At 46.6% G+C, this 26,494-nt stretch overlaps 1 protein-coding gene across 1 annotated transcript in view; it reads right to left on the reverse strand.

Moving 5' to 3' along the window:
• LOC139379638 (ELKS/Rab6-interacting/CAST family member 1-like) overlaps window positions 1–26,494 on the reverse strand; it is a 319,125-nt gene that overhangs the window by 72,437 nt on the left and 220,194 nt on the right. The window contains exons 17-18 of the mRNA XM_071122447.1: window positions 11,968–11,979; window positions 6,000–6,135 (exon numbers count right to left, since the gene is read on the reverse strand). Coding sequence (XP_070978548.1) covers window positions 6,000–6,135; window positions 11,968–11,979 — 148 coding nt within the window. The remainder of the gene's footprint in view (window positions 1–5,999; window positions 6,136–11,967; window positions 11,980–26,494) is intronic.

Here is a 26,494-nt window from a genome sequence, read left to right on the forward strand (position 1 = left end):
CTGGAGAGATGGACTGAAGGGTACAACACACACACACACACTACCTGGAGAGATGGACTGAAGGGTACAACACACACACACACACTACCTGGAGAGATGGACTGAAGGGTACAACACACACACACACACACACACACACACACACACACACACACACACACACACACACACACACACACACACACACACACACACACACACTACCTGGAGAGATGGACTGAAGGGTACAACACACACACACACAACCTGGAGAGATGGACTGAAGGGTACAACACACACACACACAACCTGGAGAGATGGACTGAAGGGTACAACACACACACACACACTACCTGGAGAGATGGACTGAAGGGTACAACACACACACACACACTACCTGGAGAGATGGACTGAAGGGTACAACACACACACATACACTACCTGGAGAGATGGACTGAAGGGTACACACACACACACACACACACACACACACACACACACACACACACACACACACACACACACACACACACACACACACACACACACACACACACACACACACACACTACCTGGAGAGATGGACTGAAGGGTACAACACACACACACACTACCTGGAGAGATGGACTGAAGGGTACAACACACACACACACACACACACACACACACACACACTACCTGGAGAGATGGACTGAAGGGTACAACACACACACACACACACACTACCTGGAGAGATGGACTGAAGGGTACAACACACACACACACACTACCTGGAGAGATGGACTGAAGGGTACAACACACACACACACTACCTGGAGAGATGGACTGAAGGGTACAACACACACACACACACTACCTGGAGAGATGGACTGAAGGGTACAACACACACACACACAACCTGGAGAGATGGACTGAAGGGTACAACACACACACACACACACACTACCTGGAGAGATGGACTGAAGGGTACAACACACACACACACTACCTGGAGAGATGGACTGAAGGGTACAACACACACACACACTACCTGGAGAGATGGACTGAAGGGTACAACACACACACTACCTGGAGAGATGGACTGAAGGGTACAACACACACACACACACTACCTGGAGAGATGGACTGAAGGGTACAACACACACACACACACTACCTGGAGAGATGGACTGAAGGGTACACACACACACACACACACACACACACACACACACACACACACACACACACACACACACTACCTGGAGAGATGGACTGAAGGGTACAACACACACACACACAACCTGGAGAGATGGACTGAAGGGTACAACACACACACACACAACCTGGAGAGATGGACTGAAGGGTACAACACACACACACACACACACACACTACCTGGAGAGATGGACTGAAGGGTACAACACACACACACACACTACCTGGAGAGATGGACTGAAGGGTACAACACACACACACACACTACCTGGAGAGAAGGACTGAAGGGTACAACACACACACACACACTACCTGGAGAGATGGACTGAAGGGTACAACACACACACACACACTACCTGGAGAGATGGACTGAAGGGTACAACACACACACACACACACACACACACACTACCTGGAGAGATGGACTGAAGGGTACAACACACACACACACACACACACTACCTGGAGAGATGGACTGAAGGGTACAACACACACACACACACTACCTGGAGAGAAGGACTGAAGGGTACAACACACACACACACACACACACACACACTACCTGGAGAGAAGGACTGAAGGGTACAACACACACACACACTACCTGGAGAGATGGACTGAAGGGTACAACACACACACACACACACACACACACACACACTACCTGGAGAGAAGGACTGAAGGGTACAACACACACACACACACACACACACACACACTACCTGGAGAGATGGACTGAAGGGTACAACACACACACACACACTACCTGGAGAGATGGACTGAAGGGTACAACACACACACACACACACACACACACACTACCTGGAGAGAAGGACTGAAGGGTACAACACACACACACACACACACACACACACACACACACACACACTACCTGGAGAGAAGGACTGAAGGGTACAACACACACACACACTACCTGGAGAGATGGACTGAAGGGTACAACACACACACACACACACACACACTACCTGGAGAGAAGGACTGAAGGGTACAACACACACACACACACACACACACACTACCTGGAGAGATGGACTGAAGGGTACAACACACACACACACACTACCTGGAGAGATGGACTGAAGGGTACAACACACACACACACACACACACACACACACACACACACTACCTGGAGAGAAGGACTGAAGGGTACAACACACACACACACACACACACACACACACACACACACACACACACACACACTACCTGGAGAGATGGACTGAAGGGTACAACACACACACACACACACTACCTGGAGAGATGGACTGAAGGGTACAACACACACACACACACTACCTGGAGAGATGGACTGAAGGGTACAACACACACACACACACTACCTGGAGAGATGGACTGAAGGGTACAACACACACACACACACTACCTGGAGAGATGGACTGAAGGGTACAACACACACACACACACTACCTGGAGAGATGGACTGAAGGGTACAACACACACACACACACTACCTGGAGAGATGGACTGAAGGGTACAACACACACACACACACTACCTGGAGAGATGGACTGAAGGGTACAACACACACACACACACTACCTGGAGAGATGGACTGAAGGGTACAACACACACACACACACTACCTGGAGAGATGGACTGAAGGGTACAACACACACACACACTACCTGGAGAGATGGACTGAAGGGTACAACACACACACACACTACCTGGAGAGATGGACTGAAGGGTACAACACACACACTACCTGGAGAGATGGACTGAAGGGTACAACACACACACACACACTACCTGGAGAGATGGACTGAAGGGTACAACACACACACACACACTACCTGGAGAGATGGACTGAAGGGTACAACACACACACACACACTACCTGGAGAGATGGACTGAAGGGTACAACACACACACACACACTACCTGGAGAGATGGACTGAAGGGTACAACACACACACACACACAAACACACACACACACACATACACACACACACACACTACCTGGAGAGATGGACTGAAGGGTACAACACACACACACACACACACACACACACACACATACACACACACACACACACACACTACCTGGAGAGATGGACTGAAGGGTACAACACACACACACACACACACACACACACACACACACACACACACACACACACACACTACCTGGAGAGATGGACTGAAGGGTACAACACACACACACACTACCTGGAGAGATGGACTGAAGGGTACAACACACACACACACTACCTGGAGAGATGGACTGAAGGGTACAACACACACACACACACTACCTGGAGAGATGGACTGAAGGGTACAACACACACACACACACTACCTGGAGAGATGGACTGAAGGGTACAACACACACACACACACACACACAAACACACACACACACATACACACACACTACCTGGAGAGATGGACTGAAGGGTACAACACACACACACACACACACACACACACACACACACACACACACACACACACACACACACACACACACACACACACACACACACTACCTGGAGAGATGGACTGAAGGGTACAACACACACACACACACACACACACACACACACACACACACACACACACACACACACACTACCTGAAGAGATGGACTGAAGGGTACAACACACACACTACCTAGCTAACACCAGGGATTATCACTGTATTAAGTTTCTCTCAGACCACTAATGAGAGGGTGGGCCCAGTCTCCACCCTGTACCCCCTCCACCCACCATGGTCAGACCGGGTCAAACCAAAGTGTCTGTGATGTTCAAGGAGGGTGTGCGTGTGTTTCTTTAGCTGTACAGTTCTGGGTTCTGCTTTCGCTGGTTTCTAATGGGCTCTAGAAGGTTCTGGTTTCACTGGTTTCTAATGGGCTCTAGAAGGTTCTGGTTTTGCTGGTTTCTAGTGGGCTCTAGAAGGTTCTGGTTTCACTGGTTTCTAGTGGGCTCTAGAAGGTTCTGGTTTCACTGGTTTCTAGTGGGCTCTAGAAGGTTCTGGTTCCGCTGGTTTCTAGTGGGCTCTAGAAGGTTCTGGTTTCGCTGGTTTCTAGTGGGCTCTAGAAGGTTCTGGTTTCGCTGGTTTCTAGTGGGCTCTAGAAGGTTCTGGTTCATAGGTTCATGTCACTACATATTTTCACATCTTGTAAATTCCTTCCCCTCTATAACAACCTGACCGGCTACGGACAGTTGAATTTCTCCTACGAACGCAGCCCACTCTATCCCTCCACCCTTCCGTCTAAACCTCCCTCCATCCCTTTATCCATCCACCCAAAAACCACAATGTGGGAACGGAAAGGAGGTCATGGGAGTGGTGGAGGGAGTAGGAGCGGGGGAGGTGAGGGCGGTTTGGGAGCAGGAACCTGATTCGCCCATTTTACCTGAGAGGAATCGCAGATATTCTCAAATGAGGAACCAGAGCAGGCTTCAAAGGACAGAGAAGAGAGGACAGAGAGGACGGAGAGGATGGAGAGGACAGAGAGGACAAATAGGAAAGAGAGGACAGAGAGGACGGAGAGGACAGAGAGGACGGAGAGGACAGAGAGGGTGGAGAGGACAGAGAGGGTGGAGAGGACAGAGAGGACAAATAGGAAAGAGAGGACAGAGAGGACGGAGAGAACAGAGAGGACGGAGAGGACAGAGAGGACAAATAGGAAAGAGAGGACGGAGAGGACGGAGAGGACAGAGAGGACAGAGAGGACGGAGAGGACGGAGAGGACGGAGAGGACGGAGAGGACAGAGAGGATGGAGAGGACGGAGAGGACAGAGAGGACAAATAGGAAAGAGAGGACAGAGAGGATGGAGAGGACAGAGAGGACAAATAGGAAAGAGAGGACGGAGAGGACGGAGAGGACAGAGAGGACGGAGAGGACGGAGAGGACGGAGAGGACGGAGAGGACAGAGAGGACAAATAGGAAAGAGAGGACAGAGAGGACGGGGAGAACAGAGAGGACGGACAGGACAGAGAGGACAGAGAGGACAAATAGGAAAGAGAGGACGGAGAGGACAGAGAGAATGAGAGAACGAGAAACAGAAAAAGAATGATGGAGAAAATGAGAGAGAGGGGGAGGAGACAGAAATGTTTGTTCTACAATGAGGCCTCTACACCCTTAGAAACAAATTACTATCTGGTTCCACGTAGAACCCTCTGTGGACACACACACACACACACACACAAATGGTTCTACCTAGAACCAAAAAGGGTTGTCCTGTGGGGACAGAGTGTACACAACCTTCACACATCATCAGACAGAGTGTACACAGCCTTCACACATCATCAGACAGAGTGTACACAGCCTTCACACATCATCAGACAGAGTGTACACAGCCTTCACACATCATCAGACAGAGTGTACACAGCCTTCACACATCATCAGACAGAGTGTACACAGCCTTCACACATCATCAGACAGAGTGTACACAGCCTTCACACATAATCAGACAGAGTGTACACAGCCTTCACACATCATCAGACAGAGTGTACATAGCCTTCACACATCATCAGACAGAGTGTACACAGCCTTCACACATCATCAGACAGAGTGTACACAGCCTTCACACATCATCAGACAGAGTGTACACAGCCTTCACACATCATCAGACAGAGTGTACACAGCCTTCACACATCATCAGACAGAGTGTACACAGCCTTCACACATCATCAGACAGAGTGTACGCAGCCTTCACACATCATCAGACAGAGTGTACGCAGCCTTCACACATCATCAGACAGAGTGTACACAGCCTTCACACATCATCAGACATACAGTGGAGAGTGGAACAAGAGAAACACCTCTCTCACCTTGACGTGTTGAGAGCTCTCATTGAGGTTGTCCTCTCTCTTCCTGACCTCCTGCACCAGCTGGGCGTTCTTACTCTTCTCCACCTGCTCCTTATGTTTCAGGTGGGCCACCGTCTTAGTCTGGTCCTTCACCTGTCTGGAGAGATACAGGGGAGAGGACAGTTAGATAACATACAGACTACACTAGTCCTGACACCTGTCTGGAGAGATACAGGGGAGAGGACAGTTATATAACATACAGACTACACTAGTCCTAACACCTGTCTGGAGAGATACAGGGGAGAGGACAGTTATATAACATACAGACTACACTAGTCCTAACACCTGTCTGGAGAGATACAGGGGAGAGGACAGTTATATAACATACAGACTACACTAGTCCTAACACCTGTCTGGAGAGATACAGGAGAGAGAGGGGAGTGAACATAGCCTTGCTATTGAGAAAGGCCGCCGTAGGCAGACATGGCTCTCAAGAGAAGACTATGTGCTCACTGCCCACAAAATGAGGTGGAAACTGAGCTGCACTTCCTAACCTCCTGCCCAATGTATGACCATATTAGAGACACATATTTCCCTCAGATTACACAGATCCACAAAGAATTTGAAAACAAACCCAATGTTGATAAACTCCCATATCTACTGGGTGAAATACCACAGTGTGACATCACAGCAGCAAGATTTGTGACCTGTTGCCACGAGAAAAGGTCAACCAGTGAAGAACAAACACCACTGTAAATACAACCCATATTTATGCTTATTTATTTTCCCTTGTGTCCTTTAACCATTTGTACATTGTTACAACGCTGTATATATATATAATATGATATTTGAAATGTCTTTATTCTTTTGGAACTTCTGTGAGTGTAATGTTGGTTTACTGTTAATTTTATTGTTTATTTCACTTTTGTTTACTTTCTACTTCACTTGCTTTGGTAATGTTAACACATGTTTCCCATGTCAATAAAGCCCCTTGAATTGAATGTAATTGAGAGGAGAGGTCTGGTGCTCCTCCAAAGCCCATTACAGAGGAACAAGGTGATATGTGCGCACTTGTGCGCGTGTGCATGTGCATATGTGTGTGTGTGTGTGGTCATTTCCGGTCACGACTTGCAGACTTGTTTTTGAGTTGCTGTGCGTTTTGTTGCCAACCTGTTTTGCTACCTGACAAATTTACGGTTTTTACTTTTTAATTACCGTTTATATTTTAGTTTTTTCCTACTCAACTTTTTCACTCCGGACGCTTTATCTGGACACGGTTCGTCAGGACCTCCAACAGCCGAAGCTAAGTAGTAACATTAACATGATGCCTTCTAATTGCAGTCGCTGTACTCGCCTTACGGCGAGGATAGCTGTGCTACAAGCCCAGCTTCAGACGCAATCGCTAGGCAAGGGTAATTTCAGTGTAGGAAAGGATGAAACCGCGTCTGTGCCACCAGTAAGTACAGATAGTAGTATAAATCCCCTGGCACAGTCCCCGCAGCCGGACAACTTTCTCACGGTTTCTGGAAGGAAATGCTGTAGGAACGCTCAACCGGTGTCGCTCATTCAGCCGACAGAAACCTTCAACCGGTTTTCCCCATTAAGCAGCGGGTCGGAGTCAGAGGCCGAGTCTTCTCTGGTCTCTCCTCCTCCCGTTACGGGGTCTGAGACGCCGAAGCTTCCCACCATTAGCTCTGACAAATTGAAAACTCTAGTCATTGGCGACTCCATTACCCGCAGTATTAGACTTAAAACGAATCATCCAGCGATCATACACTGTTTACCGGGGGGCAGGGCTACCGACGTTAAGGCTAATCTGAAGATGGTGCTGGCTAAAGCTAAAACTGGCGAGTGTAGAGAGTATAGAGATATTGTTATCCACGTCGGCACCAACGATGTTAGGATGAAACAGTCAGAGATCACCAAGCGCAACATAGCTTCTGCGTGTAAATCAGCTAGAAAGATGTGTCGGCATCGAGTAATTGTCTCTGGCCCCCTCCCAGTTAGGGGGAGTGATGAGCTCTACAGCAGAGTCTCACAACTCAATCGCTGGTTGAAAACTGTTTTCTGCCCCTCCCAAAAGATAGAATTTGTAGATAATTGGCCCTCTTTCTGGGACTCACCCACAAACAGGACCAAGCCTGACCTGCTGAGGAGTGACGGACTCCATCCTAGCTGGAGGGGTGCTCTCATTTTATCTATCAACATAGACAGGGCTCTAACTCCTCTAGCTCCACAATGAAATAGGGTGCAGGCCAGGCAGCAGGCTGTTAGCCAGCCTGCCAGCATAGTGGAGTCTGCCACTAGCACAGTCAGTGTAGTCAGCTCAGCTATCACCATTGAGACCGTGTCTGTGCCTCGACCTGGGTTGGGCAAAACTAAACATGGCGGTGTTCGCCTTAGCAATCTCACTAGGATAAAGACCACCTCCATTCCTGTCATTATTGAAAGAGATCATGATACCTCACATCTCAAAATAGGGCTACTTAATGTTAGATCCCTTACTTCAAAGGCAATTATAGTCAATGAACTAATCACTGATCATAATCTTGATGTGATTGGCCTGACTGAAACATGGCTTAAGCCTGATGAATTTACTGTGTTAAATGAGGCCTCACCTCCTGGCTACACTAGTGACCATATCCCACGTGCATCCCACAAAGGCGGAGGTGTTGCTAACATTTACGATAGCAAATTTCAATTTACAAAAAAAAAAATGACGTTTTCGTCTTTTGAGCTTCTAGTCATGAAATCTATGCAGCCTACTCAATCACTTTTTATAGCTACTGTTTACAGGCCTCCTGGGCCATATACAGTGTTCCTCACTGAGTTCCCTGAATTCCTATCGGACCTTGTAGTCATAGCGGATAATATTCTAATCTTTGGTGACTTTAATATTCACATGGAAAAGTCCACAGACCCACTCCAAAAGGCTTTCGGAGCCATCATCGACTCAGTGGGTTTTGTCCAACATGTCTCTGGACCCACTCACTGTCACAGTCATACGCTGGACCTAGTTTTGTCCCATGGAATAAATGTTGTGGATCTTAATGTTTTTCCTCATAATCCTGGACTATCGGACCACCATTTTATTACGTTTGCAATTGCAACAAATAATCTGCTCAGACCCCAACCAAGGATCATCAAAAGTCGTGCTATAAATTCACAGACAACACAAAGATTCCTTGATGTCCTTCCAGATTCCCTCTGTCTACCCAAGGACGCCAGAGGACAAAAATCAGTTAACCACCTAACTGAGGAACTCAACTTAACCTTGCGCAATACCCTTGATGCAGTTGCACCCCTAAAAACTAAAAACATTTCTCATAAGAAACTAGCTCCCTGGTACACAGAAAATACCCGAGCTCTGAAGCAAGCTTCCAGAAAATTGGAACGGAAATGGCGCCACACCAAACTGGAAGTCTTCCGACTAGCTTGGAAAGACAGTAATGTGCAGTACCGAAGAGCCCTTACTGCTGCTCGATCATCCTATTTTTCTAACTTAATTGAGGAAAATAAGAACAATCCGAAATTCCTTTTTGATACTGTCACAAAGCTAACTAAAAAGCAGCATTCCCCAAGAGAGGATGACTTTCACTTTAGCAGTGATAAATTCATGAACTTCTTTGAGGAAAAGATTTTGATTATTAGAAAGCAAATTACGGACTCCTCCTTAAATCTGTGTATTCCTTCAAAGCTCAGTTGTCCTGAGTCTGCACAACTCTGCCAGGACCTAGGATCAAGAGAGACGCTCAAGTGTTTTAGTACTATATCTCTTGACACAATGATGAAAATAATCATGGCCTCTAAACCTTCAAGCTGCATACTGGACCCTATTCCAACTAAACTACTGAAAGAGCTGCTTCCTGTGCTTGGCCCTCCTATGTTGAACATAATAAACGGCTCTCTATCCACCGGATGTGTACCAAACTCACTAAAAGTGGCAGTAATAAAGCCTCTCTTGAAAAAGCCAAACCTTGACCCAGAAAATATAAAAAACTATCGGCCTATATCGAATCTTCCATTCCTCTCAAAAATTTTAGAAAAGGCTGTTGCGCAACAACTCACTGCCTTCCTGAAGACAAACAATGTATACGAAATGCTTCAGTCTGGTTTTAGACCCCATCATAGCACTGAGACGGCACTTGTGAAGGTGGTAAATGACATTTTAATGGCATCGGACCGAGGCTCTGCATCTGTCCTCGTGCTCCTAGACCTTAGTGCTGCTTTTGATACCATCGATCACCACATTCTTTTGGAGAGATTGGAAACCCAAATTGGTCTACACGGACAAGTTCTGGCCTGGTTTAGATCTTATCTGTCGGAAAGATATCAGTTTGTCTCTGTGAATGGTTTGTCCTCTGACAAATCAACTGTAAATTTCGGTGTTCCTCAAGGTTCCGTTTTAGGACCACTATTGTTTTCACTATATATTTTACCTCTTGGGGATGTCATTCGAAAACATAATGTTAACTTTCACTGCTATGCGGATGACACACAGCTGTACATTTCAATTAAACATGGTGAAGCCCCAAAATTGCCCTTGCTAGAAGAATGTGTTTCAGACATAAGGAAGTGGATGGCTGCAAACTTTCTACTTTTAAACTCGGACAAAACAGAGATGCTTGTTCTAGGTCCCAAGAAACAAAGAGATCTTCTGTTGAATCTGACAATTAATCTTAATGGTTGTACAGTCGTCTCAAATAAAACTGTGAAGGACCTCGGCGTTACTCTGGACCCTGATCTCTCTTTTGAAGAACATATCAAGACCATTTCAAGGACAGCTTTTTTCCATCTACGTAACATTGCAAAAATCAGAAACTTTCTGTCCAAAAATGATGCAGAAAAATTAATCCATGCTTTTGTCACTTCCAGGTTAGACTACTGCAATGCTCTACTTTCCGGCTACCCGGATAAAGCACTAAATAAACTTCAGTTAGTGCTAAATACGGCTGCTAGAATCCTGACTAGAACCAAAAAATTTGATCATATTACTCCAGTGCTAGCCTCTCTACACTGGCTTCCTGTCAAAGCAAGGGCTGATTTCAAGGTTTTACTGCTAACCTACAAAGCATTACATGGGCTTGCTCCTACCTATCTCTCTGATTTGGTCCTGCCGTACATACCTACACGTACGCTACGGTCACAAGACGCAGGCCTCCTAATTGTCCCTAGAATTTTTAAGCAAACAGCTGGAGGCAGGGCTTTCTCCTATAGAGCTCCATTTTTATGGAACGGTCTGCCTACCCATGTCAGAGACGCAAACTCGGTCTCAACCTTTAAGTCTCTACTGAAGACTCATCTCTTCAGTGGGTCATATGATTGAGTGTAGTCTGGCCCAGGAGTGGGAGGGTGAACGGAAAGGCTCTGGAGCAACGAACCGCCCTTGCTGTCTCTGCCTGGCCGGTTCCCCTCTTTCCACTGGGATTCTCTGCCTCTAACCCTATTACAGGGGCTGAGTCACTGGCTTTACTGGGGCTCTCTCATGCCGTCCCTGGAGGGGGTGCGTCACCTGAGTGGGTTGAGTCACTGATGTGGTCATCCTGTCTGGGTTGGCGCCCCCCCCCCCCTTGGGTTGTGCCGTGGCGGAGGTCTTTGTGGGCTATACTCAGCCTTGTCTCAGGATGGTAAGTTGGTGGTTGAAGATATCCCTCTAGTGTTGTGGGGGCTGTGCTTTGGCAAAGTGGGTGGGGTTATATCCTTCCTGTTTGGCCCTGTCCGGGGGTGTCCTCGGATGGGGCCACAGTGTCTCCTGACCCCTCCTGTCTCAGCCTCCAGTATTTATGCTGCAGTAGTTTATGTGTCGGGGGGCTAGGGTCAGTTTGTTATATCTGGAGTACTTCTCCTGTCCTATTCGGTGTCCTGTGTGAATCTAAGTGTGCGTTCTCTAATTCTCTCCTTCTCTCTTTCTCTCTCTCGGAGGACCTGAGCCCTAGGACCATGCCCCAGGACTACCTGACATGATGACTCCTTGCTGTCCCCAGTCCACCTGGCTGTGCTGCTGCTCCAGTTTCAACTGACCTGAGCCATAGGACCATGCCCCAGGAATACCTGACATGATGACTCCTTGCTGTCCCCAGTCCACCTGACTGTGCTGCTGCTCCAGTTTCAACTATTCTGCCTTATTATAATTCGACCATGCTGGTCATTTATGAACATTTGAACATCTTGACCATGTTTTGTTATAATCTCCACCCGGCACAGCCAGAAGAGGACTGGCCACCCCACATAGCCTGGTTCCTCTCTAGGTTTCTTCCTAGGTTTTGGCCTTTCTAGGGAGTTTTTCCTAGCCACCGTGCTTCTACACCTGCATTGCTTGCTGTTTGGGGTTTTAGGCTGGGTTTCTGTACAGCACTTTGAGATATCAGCTGATGTACGAAGGGCTATATAAATAAATTTGATTTGATTTGATTTGATATGAAGTGGAACAGTGGAACAGGGCTGAGTGGAACAGGGCTGAGTGGAACAGGGCTTAGTGGAACAGGGCTGAGAGGAACAGGGCTGAGTGGAACAGGGCTGAGTGGAACAGGGCTGAGTGGAACAGGGCTGAGTGGAACAGGGCTGAGTGGAACAGGGCTGAGTGGGGCCAACACATACCTGTTATAGCACCTGATCACTCAAGACTACAGGAAGGTGTGTGCTTAGGACAAGTACACACACACACACACACACACACACACACACACACACACACACACACACACACACACACACACACACACACACACACACACACACACACACACACACACACACACATATACACACACACACAGGCCCAGCAGGCAAAATGTCCAGACACAGACAAAACCCACAGTATCAGCTCTAACTGGGGACATAGAACATGCTGCAGTGTAGAGAGAAGAGCCCAGTCCAGTCCAGTCTAGTCTAGTCTAGTCTAGTCTAGCTCAGCCCAGCCCAGCCCAGTCCAGTCCAGCCCAGTCTAGCTCAGCCCAGTCCAGTCTAGTCCAGTCCAGACATTTGCCCAGCCCAGGCCAGTCCAGTCCAGTCTAGTCCAGCTCAGCCAAGTCCAATCCAGACATTCCCCCAGTCCAGTGTAGTCCAGTCCAGACATTGCCCGAGCCCAGTCCAGTCTGTACCCCTAGTTGTTGTTAGAGGAGCTGGGTATGTGTGTGTGGGTGTGTGTGTGTGTATGAGAGTGTGTGGGGGTATGAGTGTGTTTGTGTGTGTGTGTGTGTATGTGTGTGTGGGTATGAGTGTGTGTGTGTACCTGCGTGCAGAATGGTGTCAGCAACTCACAGAGGGAACACAGAGACTAGACCAATGTAGATGGGCAGAGATGATACAATGCTGTGTCTGGGTCTCACAGGGAGAACAGAACTGGGTCTCACAGAGAGAACAGAACTGGGTCTCACAGGGAGAACAGAACTGGGTCTCACAGGGAGAACAGAACTGGGTCTCGCAGGGAGAACAGAACTGGGTCTCACAGGGAGAACAGAACTGGGTCTCACAGGGAGAACAGAACTGGGTCACACAGGAAGAACAGAACTGGGTCTCACAGGGAGAACAGAACGGGGTCACACAGGAAGAACAGAACTGGGTCACACAGGAAGAACAGAACTGGGTCTCACAGGGAGAACAGAACTGTCTGTTTAATGATCCAGTCATTTGAATGATGTAAAGCATATATTTCTCTAAGTGGACGATCAATAACTTACAGTAGAGTTGGAATGGCAAACACATTGCATGTCTGTATGTTCATGAGTGTGTGTGTACAGTATGTCTGTGCATATATGAGTGTGTGTGTGTGCGTGCGTGTGTGCGTGTGTGCGTGTGTGCGTGTGTGTGTGTGTGTGTGTGTGTGTATAACAGGTCATAAATATCCAGGAATGTTCAAACTTGGTGTTTCCAACCCGGTCAGCCATCTGCTTGGCTACAGAGCAGTTTCCCAATGAACAACTGGCCCCCCTTATTCTCTACAGACAGTCTCCTGGACTGAGTCCCTAATGACACCCTGTCCTCTATATAGTGCACTAGTCATGACCAGAACCCTATGATATGAAGGGAGTAGGGTGAACAGAACCCTATGGTATGAAGGGTGTAGAGTGAACAGAACCCTATGGTATGAAGGATGAACAGAACCCTATGGTATGAAGGGTGAACAGAACCCTATGGTATGAAGGGTGAACAGAACCCTATGGTATGAAGGGAGTAGGGTGAACAGAACCCTATGGTATGAAGGGTGAACAGAACCCTATGGTATGAAGGGAGTAGGGTGAACAGAACCCTATGGTATGAAGGGAGTAGAGTGAACAGAACCCTATGGTATGAAGGGTGAACAGAACCCTATGATATGAAGGGTGAACAGAACCCTATGGCATGAAGGGAGTAGGGTGAACAGAACCCTATGGTATGAAGGGTGAACAGAACCCTATGGTATGAAGGGTGAACAGAACCCTATGGTATGAAGGGTGAACAGAAACCTATGGTATGAAGGGAGTAGAGTGAACAGAACCCTATGGTATGAAGGGTGAACAGAACCCTATGGTATGAAGGGTGAACAGAACCCTATGGTATGAAGGGTGAACAGAACCCTATGGTATGAAGGGTGAACAGAACCCTATGGCATGAAGGGAGTAGGGTGAACAGAACCCTATGGTATGAAGGGTGAACAGAGCCCTATGGTATGAAGGGTGAACAGAAACCTATGGTATGAAGGAAGTAGAGTGAACAGAACCCTATGGTATGAAGGGTAAACAGAACCCTATGGTATGAAGGGTGAACAGAACCCTATGGTATGAAGGGAGTAGAGTGAACAGAACCCTATGATATGAAGGGAGTAGAGTGAACAGAACCCTATGATATGAAGGGAGTAGAGTGAACAGAACCCTATGGTATGAAGGGTGAACAGAACCCTATGGTATGAAGGGTGAACAGAACCCTATGGTATGAAGGGAGTAGAGTGAACAGAACCCTATGATATGAAGGGAGTAGAGTGAACAGAACCCTATGGTATGAAGGATGAACAGAACCCTATGGTATGAAGGGTGAACAGAACCCTATGGTATGAAGGGAGTAGAGTGAACAGAACCCTATGGTATGAAGGATGAACAGGACCCTATGGTATGAAGGGTGAACAGAACCCTATGGTATGAAGGGTGAACAGAACCCTATGGTATGAAGGATGAACAGAACCCTATGGTATGAAGGGAGTAGAGTGAACAGAACCCTATGGTATGAAGGGTGAACAGAACCCTATGGCATGAAGGGAGTAGGGTGAACAGAACCCTATGGTATGAAGGGTGAACAGAACCCTATGGTATGAAGGGAGTAGGGGGAACAGAACCCTATGGTATGAAGGGTGAACAGAACCCTATGGTATGAAGGATGAACAGAACCCTATGGTATGAAGGGTGAACAGAACCCTATGGTATGAAGGGTGAACAGAACCCTATGGTATGAAGGGTGAACAGAACCCTATGGTATGAAGGGAGTAGAGTGAACAGAACCCTATGGTATGAAGGGTGAACAGAACAGGGCCCAAAGCTCTGATGACAGCCTTCTAATCTACCCTGCAGGATTACACTCCAGCCCTTCAAACCCTCATTCCACAGATTCCTCTCTTCTGTGTTCTCTGTATGTCCTCTCCTCCATCATTAACATGTTCCTCTTCTCCATCATTAACATGTTCCTCTCCTCCATCATTAGCATGTCCCTCTCCTCCATCATTAACATGTTCCTCTCCTCCATCATTAGCATGTTCCTCTCCTCCATCATTAACATGTTCCTCTCCTACATCATTAACATGTTCCTCTCCTCCATCATTAGCATGTTCCTCTCCATCATTAACATGTTCCTCTCCTCCATCATTAACATGTTCCTCTCCATCATTAACATGTTCCTCTCCTCCATCATTAACATGTTCCTCTCCATCATTAACATGTTCCTCTCCTCCATCATTAACATGTTCCTCTCCTCCATCATTAACATGTTCCTCTCCTCCATCATTAACATGTTCCTCTCCATCATTAACATGTTCCTCTCCTCCATCATTAACATGTTCCTCTCCATCATTAACATGTTCCTCTCCTCCATCATTAACATGTTCCTCTCCTCCATCATTAACATGTTCCTCTCCTCCATCATTAACATGTTCCTCTCCATCATTAACATGTTCCTCTCCATCATTAACATGTTCCTCTCCTCCATCATTAACATGTGCCTCTCCATCATCATTAACATGTTCCTCTCCATCATTAACATGTTCCTCTCCATCATTAACATGTTCCTCTCCTCCATCATTAACACGTTCCTCTCCTCCATCATTAACATGTTCCTCTCCTCCATCATTAACATGTTCCTCTCCATCATTAACATGTTCCTCTCCTCTAAATAAAATCATTTAGAGGTTCAACACAAGGCAGTCCTCTGTGTGTGTGTGTGTGTGTGTGTGTGTGTGTGTGTGTGTGTGTGTGTGTGTATGTGTGTGTGTTTGTTTGCAGAGCAACAAGGCAGAGACGTTTAAAACACAGAAAAACAGTTTGTGATCAGCAGAGACAGAGGATTAGATGCAGTAGTACTGTGGGCCACACACAACCAACACAACCAGCACAACAAAACACAACCAACACAACCAACACAACACAACACAACACAACCAACACAACACAACACAACACAACCAACACAACACAACACAACCAACACAACCAACACAACACAACACAACACAACCAACACAACCAACACAACCAACAACACACAACACAACACAACCAACACAACCAACACAACACAACACAACCAACACAACACAACACAACCAACACAACACAACACAACCAACACAACCAACACAACACAACCAACACAACCAACACAACACAACCAACACAACACAACACAACCAACACAACACAACCAACACAACCAACACAACCAACACAACACAACCAACACAACACAACCAACACAACACAACACAACACAACCAACACAACACAACCAACACAACACAACCCAACACAACCAACACAACACAACCCAACACAACCAACACAACCCAACACAACCCAACACAACCAACACAACAAACACAACACAACACAACCAACACAACACAACCAACACAACCAACACAACCAACACAACACAACCAACACAACCAACACAACACAACACAACAAACACAACACAACCAACACAACCATCAAAACCAACACAAAAAAACACAACCAACACAACACAACCATCACAACCAACACAACCAACACAACACAACCAACACAACCAACACAACACAACACAACCATCACAACCAACACAACACAACCCAACCAACACAACCAACACAACACAACCAACACAACCAACACAACACAACCAACATAACACAACCAACACAACACAACCAACACAACACAACCAACACAACACAACAAACAAAACCAACACAACACAAAAAACACATCACAACCAACACAACACAACCAACACAACCAACACAACACAACCAACACAACAACACAACCAACACAACACAACCAACACAACCAACCAACACAACACAACCCAACACAACCAACACAACACAACACAACCAACACAACACAACCAACACAACCAACCAACACAACCAACACAACACAACACAACACAACCAACACTACAACACAACCAACACAACACAACCAACACAACACAACCAACACAACACAACCCAACACAACCAACACAACACAACCCAACACAACCAACACAACCCAACACAACCAACACAACAAACACAACACAACACAACCAACACAACCAACACAACACAACCAGCACAACCAACACAACCCAACCAACACAACCAACACAACACAACCAACACAACCAACACAACACAACAAACACAACACAACCAACACAACCAACACAACCATCAAAACCAACACAAAAAAACACAACCAACACAACACAACCATCACAACCAACACAACACAACACAACCATCACAACCAACACAACCAACACAACACAACCAACACAACACAACCATCACAACCAACACAACACAACCCAACCAACACAACACAACCAACACAACCAACACAACACAACCAACATAACACAACCAACACAACACAACCAACACAACACAACCAACACAACACAACCAACAAAACCAACACAACACAAAAAACACATCACAACCAACACAACACAACCAACACAACCAACACAACACAACCAACACAACAACACAACCAACACAACACAACACAACCAACACAACACAACCAACACAACCAACCAACACAACCAACACAACACAACCAACACTACAACACAACCAACACAACACAACACAACCAACACAACACAACCAACAACACAGCACAACCAACACAACATTACCAACAAAACACAACCAACCAACACAACACAACCAACACAACACAACCAACCAACACAACACAACCAACACAACACAATCAACACAACACAACCAGCACAGCGAACACAACACAACTAACACAACACAAAGCAACCAACACAACACAACCAACACAACACAACCAACACAACACAACACACCCAACACAACCAACACAACACAACCAAAACAACCAACACAACACAACCAACACAACACAACCAACACAACCAAAACAACCAACACAACACAACCAACACAACCAACACAACACAGCCAACACAACACAACCAACACATCCAACACAACACAATCAACACAACCAACACAACACAACCAACACAACAAACAACACAACCAACACAACCAGCACAACCAACACAACAAACACAACACAATCAACACAACCAACACAACACAACCAACACAATCAACACAACACAACCAACACAACCAACACAATCAACACAATCAACACAACACAACGCTTAGGGCAGAAGGGCCCCACATACTGTGCTGCGCTGTGCGTGCTCACACATGCTAAGTAATCACACACACACGCGCGCGCACACGCACACACGCACGCACGCACGCACGCACGCACACACGCACACACGCACACACACACACACACACACACACACACACACACAGCTTTATGTCAGTTTCTTTGGGAGCAGGGATTACTTTGGGAGCAGGGATTACTTTGGGAGCAGGGATTACTTTGGGCGCAGGGATTACTTTGGGAGCAGGGATTACTTTGGGAGCAGGGATTACTTTGGGAGCAGGGATTACTTTGGGAGCAGGGATTACTTTGGGAGCAGGGATTACTTTGATTCTCAAACTTCATGAAGCTTTAATGTTTTCAAACTTTGAATTACCATTATTTACATGATCTTCAAATTCAGAAAAATAATTAAGAAGTGAATATTAATGTTGCGTCTAAAAGTAATTTTCATTCCTCCTGACATTAATATTTGATAGGAAATTATTTTGGCTACAGGGGGTTTACTTCTAGAGTCTAGATTTCATAAAACGACTTATCCCTGAATTACCATGAAAACATCAGTGATCTAGTTTTTTTTTTTTTTAATATCTGAATCAAATGTTCCTTTGAAAGTGAGATGAAGGATCTAGTTTATTATTTAGCGTTATTGTGGTCAGAAGACGCCTGGGAAAGAACCCCAGTTGTCTGGTAGGAGTCAATGATCTGTGTTTATAATAATAGTAGCAGCTTACTGCCTCTGCCTACATGGCTATTATTACTATTTGATAAGGGGGGAGACGGCACCTTTTAGGACCAGGCAGGCAGAGTGCAGATCAACTCCCAGAGGACCCCTATAGGACCGGTTCTAAAGCCCAATGGGTCTATTTGAAGGCTCCTGCACAATTGCCTGATTCAAAAGGAGTCATTGTCAGTGGCCATACAAAATGAGACCCTAAAATGAGAGGAGCAGAGGAAATAATTATAGGGATGGTTCGAAATGAAGATGCCATCTGTATAGAGAAATACATACACAACCATCGAGAGAGGAGAGGAGAGGAGAGGAGAGGAGAGGAGAGGAGAGGAGAGGAGACGAGAGGAGAGGAGAGGAGGTTGGAGGGGGATAGAGAGGAGAGGAGAGGAGAGGAGAGGAGAGGAGAGGAGAGGAGAGGAGAGGAGAGGAGAGGAGAGGAGAGGAGGTAGGAGGGGGATAGAGAGGAGAGGAGAGGAGAGGAGAGGAGAGGAGAGGAGAGGAGAGGAGAGGAGAGGAGAGGAGAGGAGGTAGGAGGGGGATAGAGAGGAGAGGAGAGGAGAAGAGAGGAGGTAGGAGGGGGATAGAGAGGAGAGGAGAGGAGGTAGGAGGGGGATAGAGAGGAGAGGAGGTAGGAGGGGGATAGAGAGGAGAGGAGAGGAGAGGAGGTAGGAGGGGGATAGAGAGGAGAGGGGAGGAGAGGACAGGAGAGGAGAGGAGACGAGAGGAGAGGAGAGGACGGGAAAGGAGAGGAGACGAGAGGACGGGAGAGGCGAGGAGAGGAGGAGCAGAGGGGAGAGGATCTGCGTTGAAAGGAGGGAAAGGGAGAGTAGGGGCGAGGAGAGGAGGGGAGAGGAGGAGCAGAGGGGAGAGGAGAGGAGTTGAGGGGATGATGGCTACAGTGTAGGTCTTTCATATATGTTGGTCTCAGAGTATCTAAATGTCTGATTTCCCCCCTTTAACCGTGGGCTAAAGCTCTGACAGGGCTGGTTCTGACTGTGTACCCCCCCCCCCTCACACACACAGACACAGACACACACAGACACACCACGTCCCACGCTCCAAGCCCAAAATTGGATAAACAGCACAAAGTCAACTAAGGACATTGACTGTTTGGCTCTCATAAAAGCATGACCTGCACCATCAAAGACAAACCTCATTCTAAAATACCACTCTATTCCCTATATAGTGCACTACCCTACGGGCCCTGGTCAACAGTAGTGCACTACATTGGGCATAGGGTTTCATTTGGGACGCAGCAGTAAGACCAGCATTACAGCTAAAGCCACAGGCACACGCTTCCCCCAGAATGTCAGTCAGAAGATTGTTGATGGTTGTTTTCCTTTCCCCCCTCTCTACGACCCGGGGTCTTTACATTGGCTAGCAGGACGCTGACACTGGCCTCATTGGCTGGGCCTGGCGTTGGCGTTTAGCTAACGTTGCCAGGGAGCGGTCGGTGTCGTAAAGATGAACGCTCGAGTGCCGGGGCCGAGGTGAAAGAACCGACGCGGTCCAATTGCTACTCTAATCCTTATGTAGTGCACTCCTTTTGACCATGGCCCATAGTGTTCTAGTTAAACGTAGTGCACTATGAAGGGAAGAGGCTGCTATTTGGGACACCTCCATTGATTTCCTTTCCCGCCTCGACCACGCGGGAGTGTTCTATTCTCACACAGCTGAGGCAGACTAAAGCCTGATTGGACAACACGGCAGAACTCGTACGATCCGACCCGTGGCGTTGTGGTTAGCGGTTAGCATTGGCACGGATGCTACAGAAAGCTCTGGAAGGGGGAGGCTAAACAGAGGAACCCAGCCATGGTGTGTTGTTAGCTGGGTGTTCTCAGACCCAGGGAAGGGTGAACCAGGGTGGAGATGGGATAGGTTACAGGGATCGATGCACTACATTGCCAGAGAGCTGGGGCCAGAGCTTGGACCACTGCCCTCTAACGAGTGGACAGGGTCTGCTGTTTCTCAGAGACAGTGGCTGTAACAGTAACATCTATGTTATGACAGAGGTGGAGCGAAGAGGTGGGTTGTGGGAAGGCAACACACCCCCTACCCTGGCTGGCTAATCTGGTACCACATGGCGGTGTAGCCTCAGACCAACCAGACCAGGCCGACATGTTCTGCCCCAGCCAAGGCTAACGGAAAAAGACCCGACCGACGATTGCACCACATCCAGAGACAGGGACGTGCTCAGCAGATCCAGGCTGCCTACAGTGAGCCTTGGCTGGGGCTGGAAACAGACACAGACCTCCCCGGATCACTGTGGAACCACAAAGACATGAGCTGTCTCCCAAATGGCACTATATTACCTTTATAGGACCCCATGGGCCTTGGTCAAAAGTAGTGCACTACATAGGGAATAGAATGCCATTTCAGATGCAGACATGGCCTTCCCCTCCCCAGCACTGACAGACTGATGGAGCATGTCACAAAGGCAACAATAATAATATGACCTCAATCCAGCTGAGGTAATAATATAATAACCAGCTGAGGTAATAATATAATAACCAGCTGAGGTAATAATATAATAACCAGCTGAGGTAATAATATAATAACCAGCTACGGTAATAATATAATAACCAGCTGAGATAATAATATAATAACCAGCTGAGGTAATAATCTCATAGCCAGCTAAGATAATAAGATAACAATAATAATAACCAGCTGAGATAACAATAATAATAACCAGCTGAGGTAATAATCTCATAGCCAGCTAAGATAATAAGATAACAATAATAATAACCAGCTGAGATAACAATAATAATAACCAGCTGAGGTAATAATATAATAACCAGCTGAGGTAATAATATAATAACCAGCTGAGGTAATAATCTCATAGCCAGCTAAGATAATAAGATAACAATAATAATAACCAGCTGAGATAACAATAATAATAACCAGCTGAGGTAATAATATAATAACCAGCTGAGGTAATAATATAATAACCAGCTGAGGTAATACTATAATAACCAGCTACGGTAATAATATAATAACCAGCTGAGGTAATAATCTCATAGCCAGCTAAGATAATAAGATAACAATAATAATAACCAGCTGAGATAACAATAATAATAACCAGCTGAGGTAATAATATAATAACCAGCTGAGGTAATAATATAATAACCAGCTGAGGTAATACTATAATAACCAGCTACGGTAATAATATAATAACCAGCTGAGGTAATAATATAATAACCAGCTGAGGTAATACTATAATAACCAGCTACGGTAATAATATAATAACCAGCTGAGGTAATAATATAATAACCAGCTGAGGTAATAATCTCATAGCCAGCTAAGATAATAAGATAACAATAATAATAACCAGCTGAGATAACAATAATAATAACCAGCTGAGGTAATAATATAATAACCAGCTGAGGTAATAATATAATAACCAGCTGAGGTAATAATATAATAACCAGCTGAGGTAATAATATAATAACCAGCTGAGGTAATAATATAATAACCAGCTGAGGTAGCTGAGGTAATAATATAATAACCACCTGAGGTAATAATATAATAACCACCTGAGGTAATAATATAATAACCAGCTGAGGTAATAATATAATAACCAGCTGAGGTAATAATATAATAACCAGCTGAGGTAATAATATAATAACCAGCTGAGGTAATAATATAATAACCAGCTGAGGTAATAATATAATAACCAGCTGAGATAATAATATAATAACCAGCTGAGGTAATAATATAATAACCAGCTGAGGTAATAATATAATAACCAGCTGAGGTAATAATATAATAACCAGCTGAGGTAATAATATAATAACCGGCTGAGGTAATAATATAATAACCAGCTGAGGTAACAATATAATAACCAGCTGAGGTAATAATATAATAACCAGCTGAGGTAATAATATAATAACCAGCGGAGATAATAATATAATAACCAGCTGAGGTAATAATATAATAACCAGCTGAGATAATAATATAATAACCAGCTGAGGTAATAATATAATAACCAGCTGAGATAATAATATAATAACCAGCTGAGGTAATAATATAATAACCAGCTGAGATAGTGAAGAAGAGGGATAGATCTCTTCCTGTTGGTCTTCAGGTTTTCCCCTGGTTATCATTATAAAACGGTGACATGTACGGTTGATTATCTCTACGATGATGTTGTTGAGGATTTTTTTATTTTATTTTTTATTTCACCTTTTATTTAACCAGTTCGGCCAGTTGAGAACAAGTTCTCATTTACAACTGCTACCTGGCCAAGATAAAGCAAAGCAGTTCGACACAAACAACAACACAGTTACACATGGAATAAACAAACATACAGTCAATAATACAGTAGAAAGGCTATATACAGTGTGTGCAAATAAGGTAAGATAAGGGAGGTAAAGGCAATAAATAGGCCGTAGTGGAGATCCTCTGTATCCCACCAGAACCATCCAGCCCATTTTCACAACAACAGCAGGTCAGAGAAGAAACGGAAGGGAATGGGACAGATAAGCAGTACTGACCTTGAAGCAAAACTGTAGAGAAGAGAGCAGCGTTCCAGGGCACATATAGAAGAGAAGGAGAGAACATGAGAGAGAGAGAAGGAGGGAGGCGAGGAGAGAACATGAGAGGGAGAGAAGGAGGGAGGCGAGGAGAGAACATAAGAGAGAGAGAAGGAGGGAGGCGAGGAGAGAACATGAGAGAGAGAAGGAGGGAGGCGAGGAGAGAAAACACACACAGAGAGCTTGGTTAGTAAGCAGGAACTAACATTCTAAAAGAGGTTCTACTTGGAGTTCTACTGTGACGTGCTACAGACGGGACATCAGCATTTAGAGCACAAAGACTAGATAGAAAGAGAGAAGAAGAGAGAGAGAGGAAGCGAAAAAGGATGAGACAGACAGACAGACAGACAGACAGACAGACAGACCGGAAGACAGACAGACAAGACAGACAGACAGACAGACAGACAGACAGACAGACAGACAGACCGGAAGACAGACAGACAGACAGACAGACAGACAGACCGGAAGACAGACAGACAGACAGACAGACAAGACAGACAGACAGACAGACAGACAGACAGACCGGAAGAGACAGACAGACAGACAGACAGACAGACAGACAGACAGACAGCCAGCCAGACAGACAGACAGACAGACAGACAGACAGACAGACAGACAGCATTGAACAGCAGACCGACACTTAGTTTCACCTGACGGGGGCAGCAGTGAGGTTCCACATGGATTGATTTCACCTGTCTGGTTAGAATCTATGTTGCCTCGGGGTTCTCCTCTGAGCCATGTGAGCCAGAGACAGATGTGAGCAGCTTTTTAAAAATAACCCACAATTCCTCCTGTTTCTGTGACAAACACGCAATACTTCATACTCTAGCTTTGAACGGACACCACGCATCACATTTAGTCTCCTTCTCCATTTCCCTCCCTCCCTGCCTCCCTCTCCCCCCTCCCTCCCTCCCTCTCTCTCCCTCCCTCCCTCCCTCTCCCTCTCTCCCTCCCTCTATCCCTCCCTCCCTCCCTCTCCCTCCCTCCCTCCCTCTCCCTCCCTCCCTCCCTCTCCCTCTCTCCCTCCCTCCCTCCCCCTCCCTCTCTCACTCCCTCTCTCGCTCCCTCGCCCTCTCCCTCCCTATCTCCATCCCTCCCTGGTGAAGGAGGTAACAGACAGGCTGGTGAAGGAGGTAACAGACAGGCTGGTGAAGGAGATAACAGACAGGCTGGTGAAGGAGGTCACAGACAGGCTGGTGAAGGAGGTAACAGACAGGCTGGTGAAGGAGGTAACAGACAGGCTGGTGAAGGAGATAACAGACAGGCTGGTGAAGGAGGTAACAGACAGGCTGGTGAAGGAGGTAACAGACAGGCTGGTGAAGGAGATAACAGACAGGCTGGTGAAGGAGGTAACAGACAGGCTGGTGAAGGAGATAACAGACAGGATGGTGAAGGAGGTAACAGACAGGCTGGTGAAGGAGATAACAGACAGGATGGTGAAGGAGGTAACAGACAGGCTGGTGAAGGAGGTAACAGACAGGCTGGTGAAGGAGGTAACAGACATGCTGGTGAAGGAGATAACAGACAGGCTGGTGAAGGAGGTAACAGACAGGCTGGTGAAGGAGGTAACAGACAGGCTGGTGAAGGAGGTAACAGACAGGCTGGTGAAGGAGGTAACAGACAGGCTGGTGAAGGAGGTAACAGACAGGATGGTGAAGGAGATAACAGACAGGCTGGTGAAGGAGGTAACAGACAGGCTGGTGAAGGAGGTAACAGACAGGCTGGTGAAGGAGGTAACAGACAGGCTGGTGAAGGAGGTAACAGACAGGCTGGTGAAGGAGGTAACAGACAGGCTGGTGAAGGAGGTAACAGACAGGCTGGTGAAGGAGGTAACAGACAGGCTGGTGAAGGAGGTAACAGACAGGCTGGTGAAGGAGGTAACAGACAGGCTGGTGAAGGAGGTAACAGACAGTTTTTCCTCCACCAAGTCACTTCTCTTTCTCCTCTCCTGTTCCACACTCTCTAACTCCTCTCTTCCTCGACCAGTTTCCCTCTCTTCTCTTAGTATAGCAGTCACGTACCCGACCTCTGACCCTCTCTGTGCTCTCCTGCCCTGCTCTGGCCAGAAGCCACCACTGTTGGTTGGCAGGGAGCAGAATGTGTGTGTGTGTGTGTGTGTGTGTGTGTGTGTGTGCTTGCGTGATGTTGTGATTGTGCCAAGCAGCCGTCAGTTGTGAGCATGGTTCTGACAGAGACATACTGCAGGGGGCCTGGCTGACGTGCCCACTGGTTTCTGCCCGGGGTCAAAGGGGTGAGAGAGCGCCCTCACCCCCCACTATCCTCTCCAGTGGAAGCTTCCGGAAAACATGCAGGCACACACACACACAGCTGAGAGAGAGACAGAGAGAGAGAAAGAGAGCGAGA

This window comes from Oncorhynchus clarkii, chromosome 21, assembly GCF_045791955.1.
Source record: "Oncorhynchus clarkii lewisi isolate Uvic-CL-2024 chromosome 21, UVic_Ocla_1.0, whole genome shotgun sequence".
Lineage (NCBI taxonomy): Eukaryota > Metazoa > Chordata > Actinopteri > Salmoniformes > Salmonidae > Oncorhynchus > Oncorhynchus clarkii.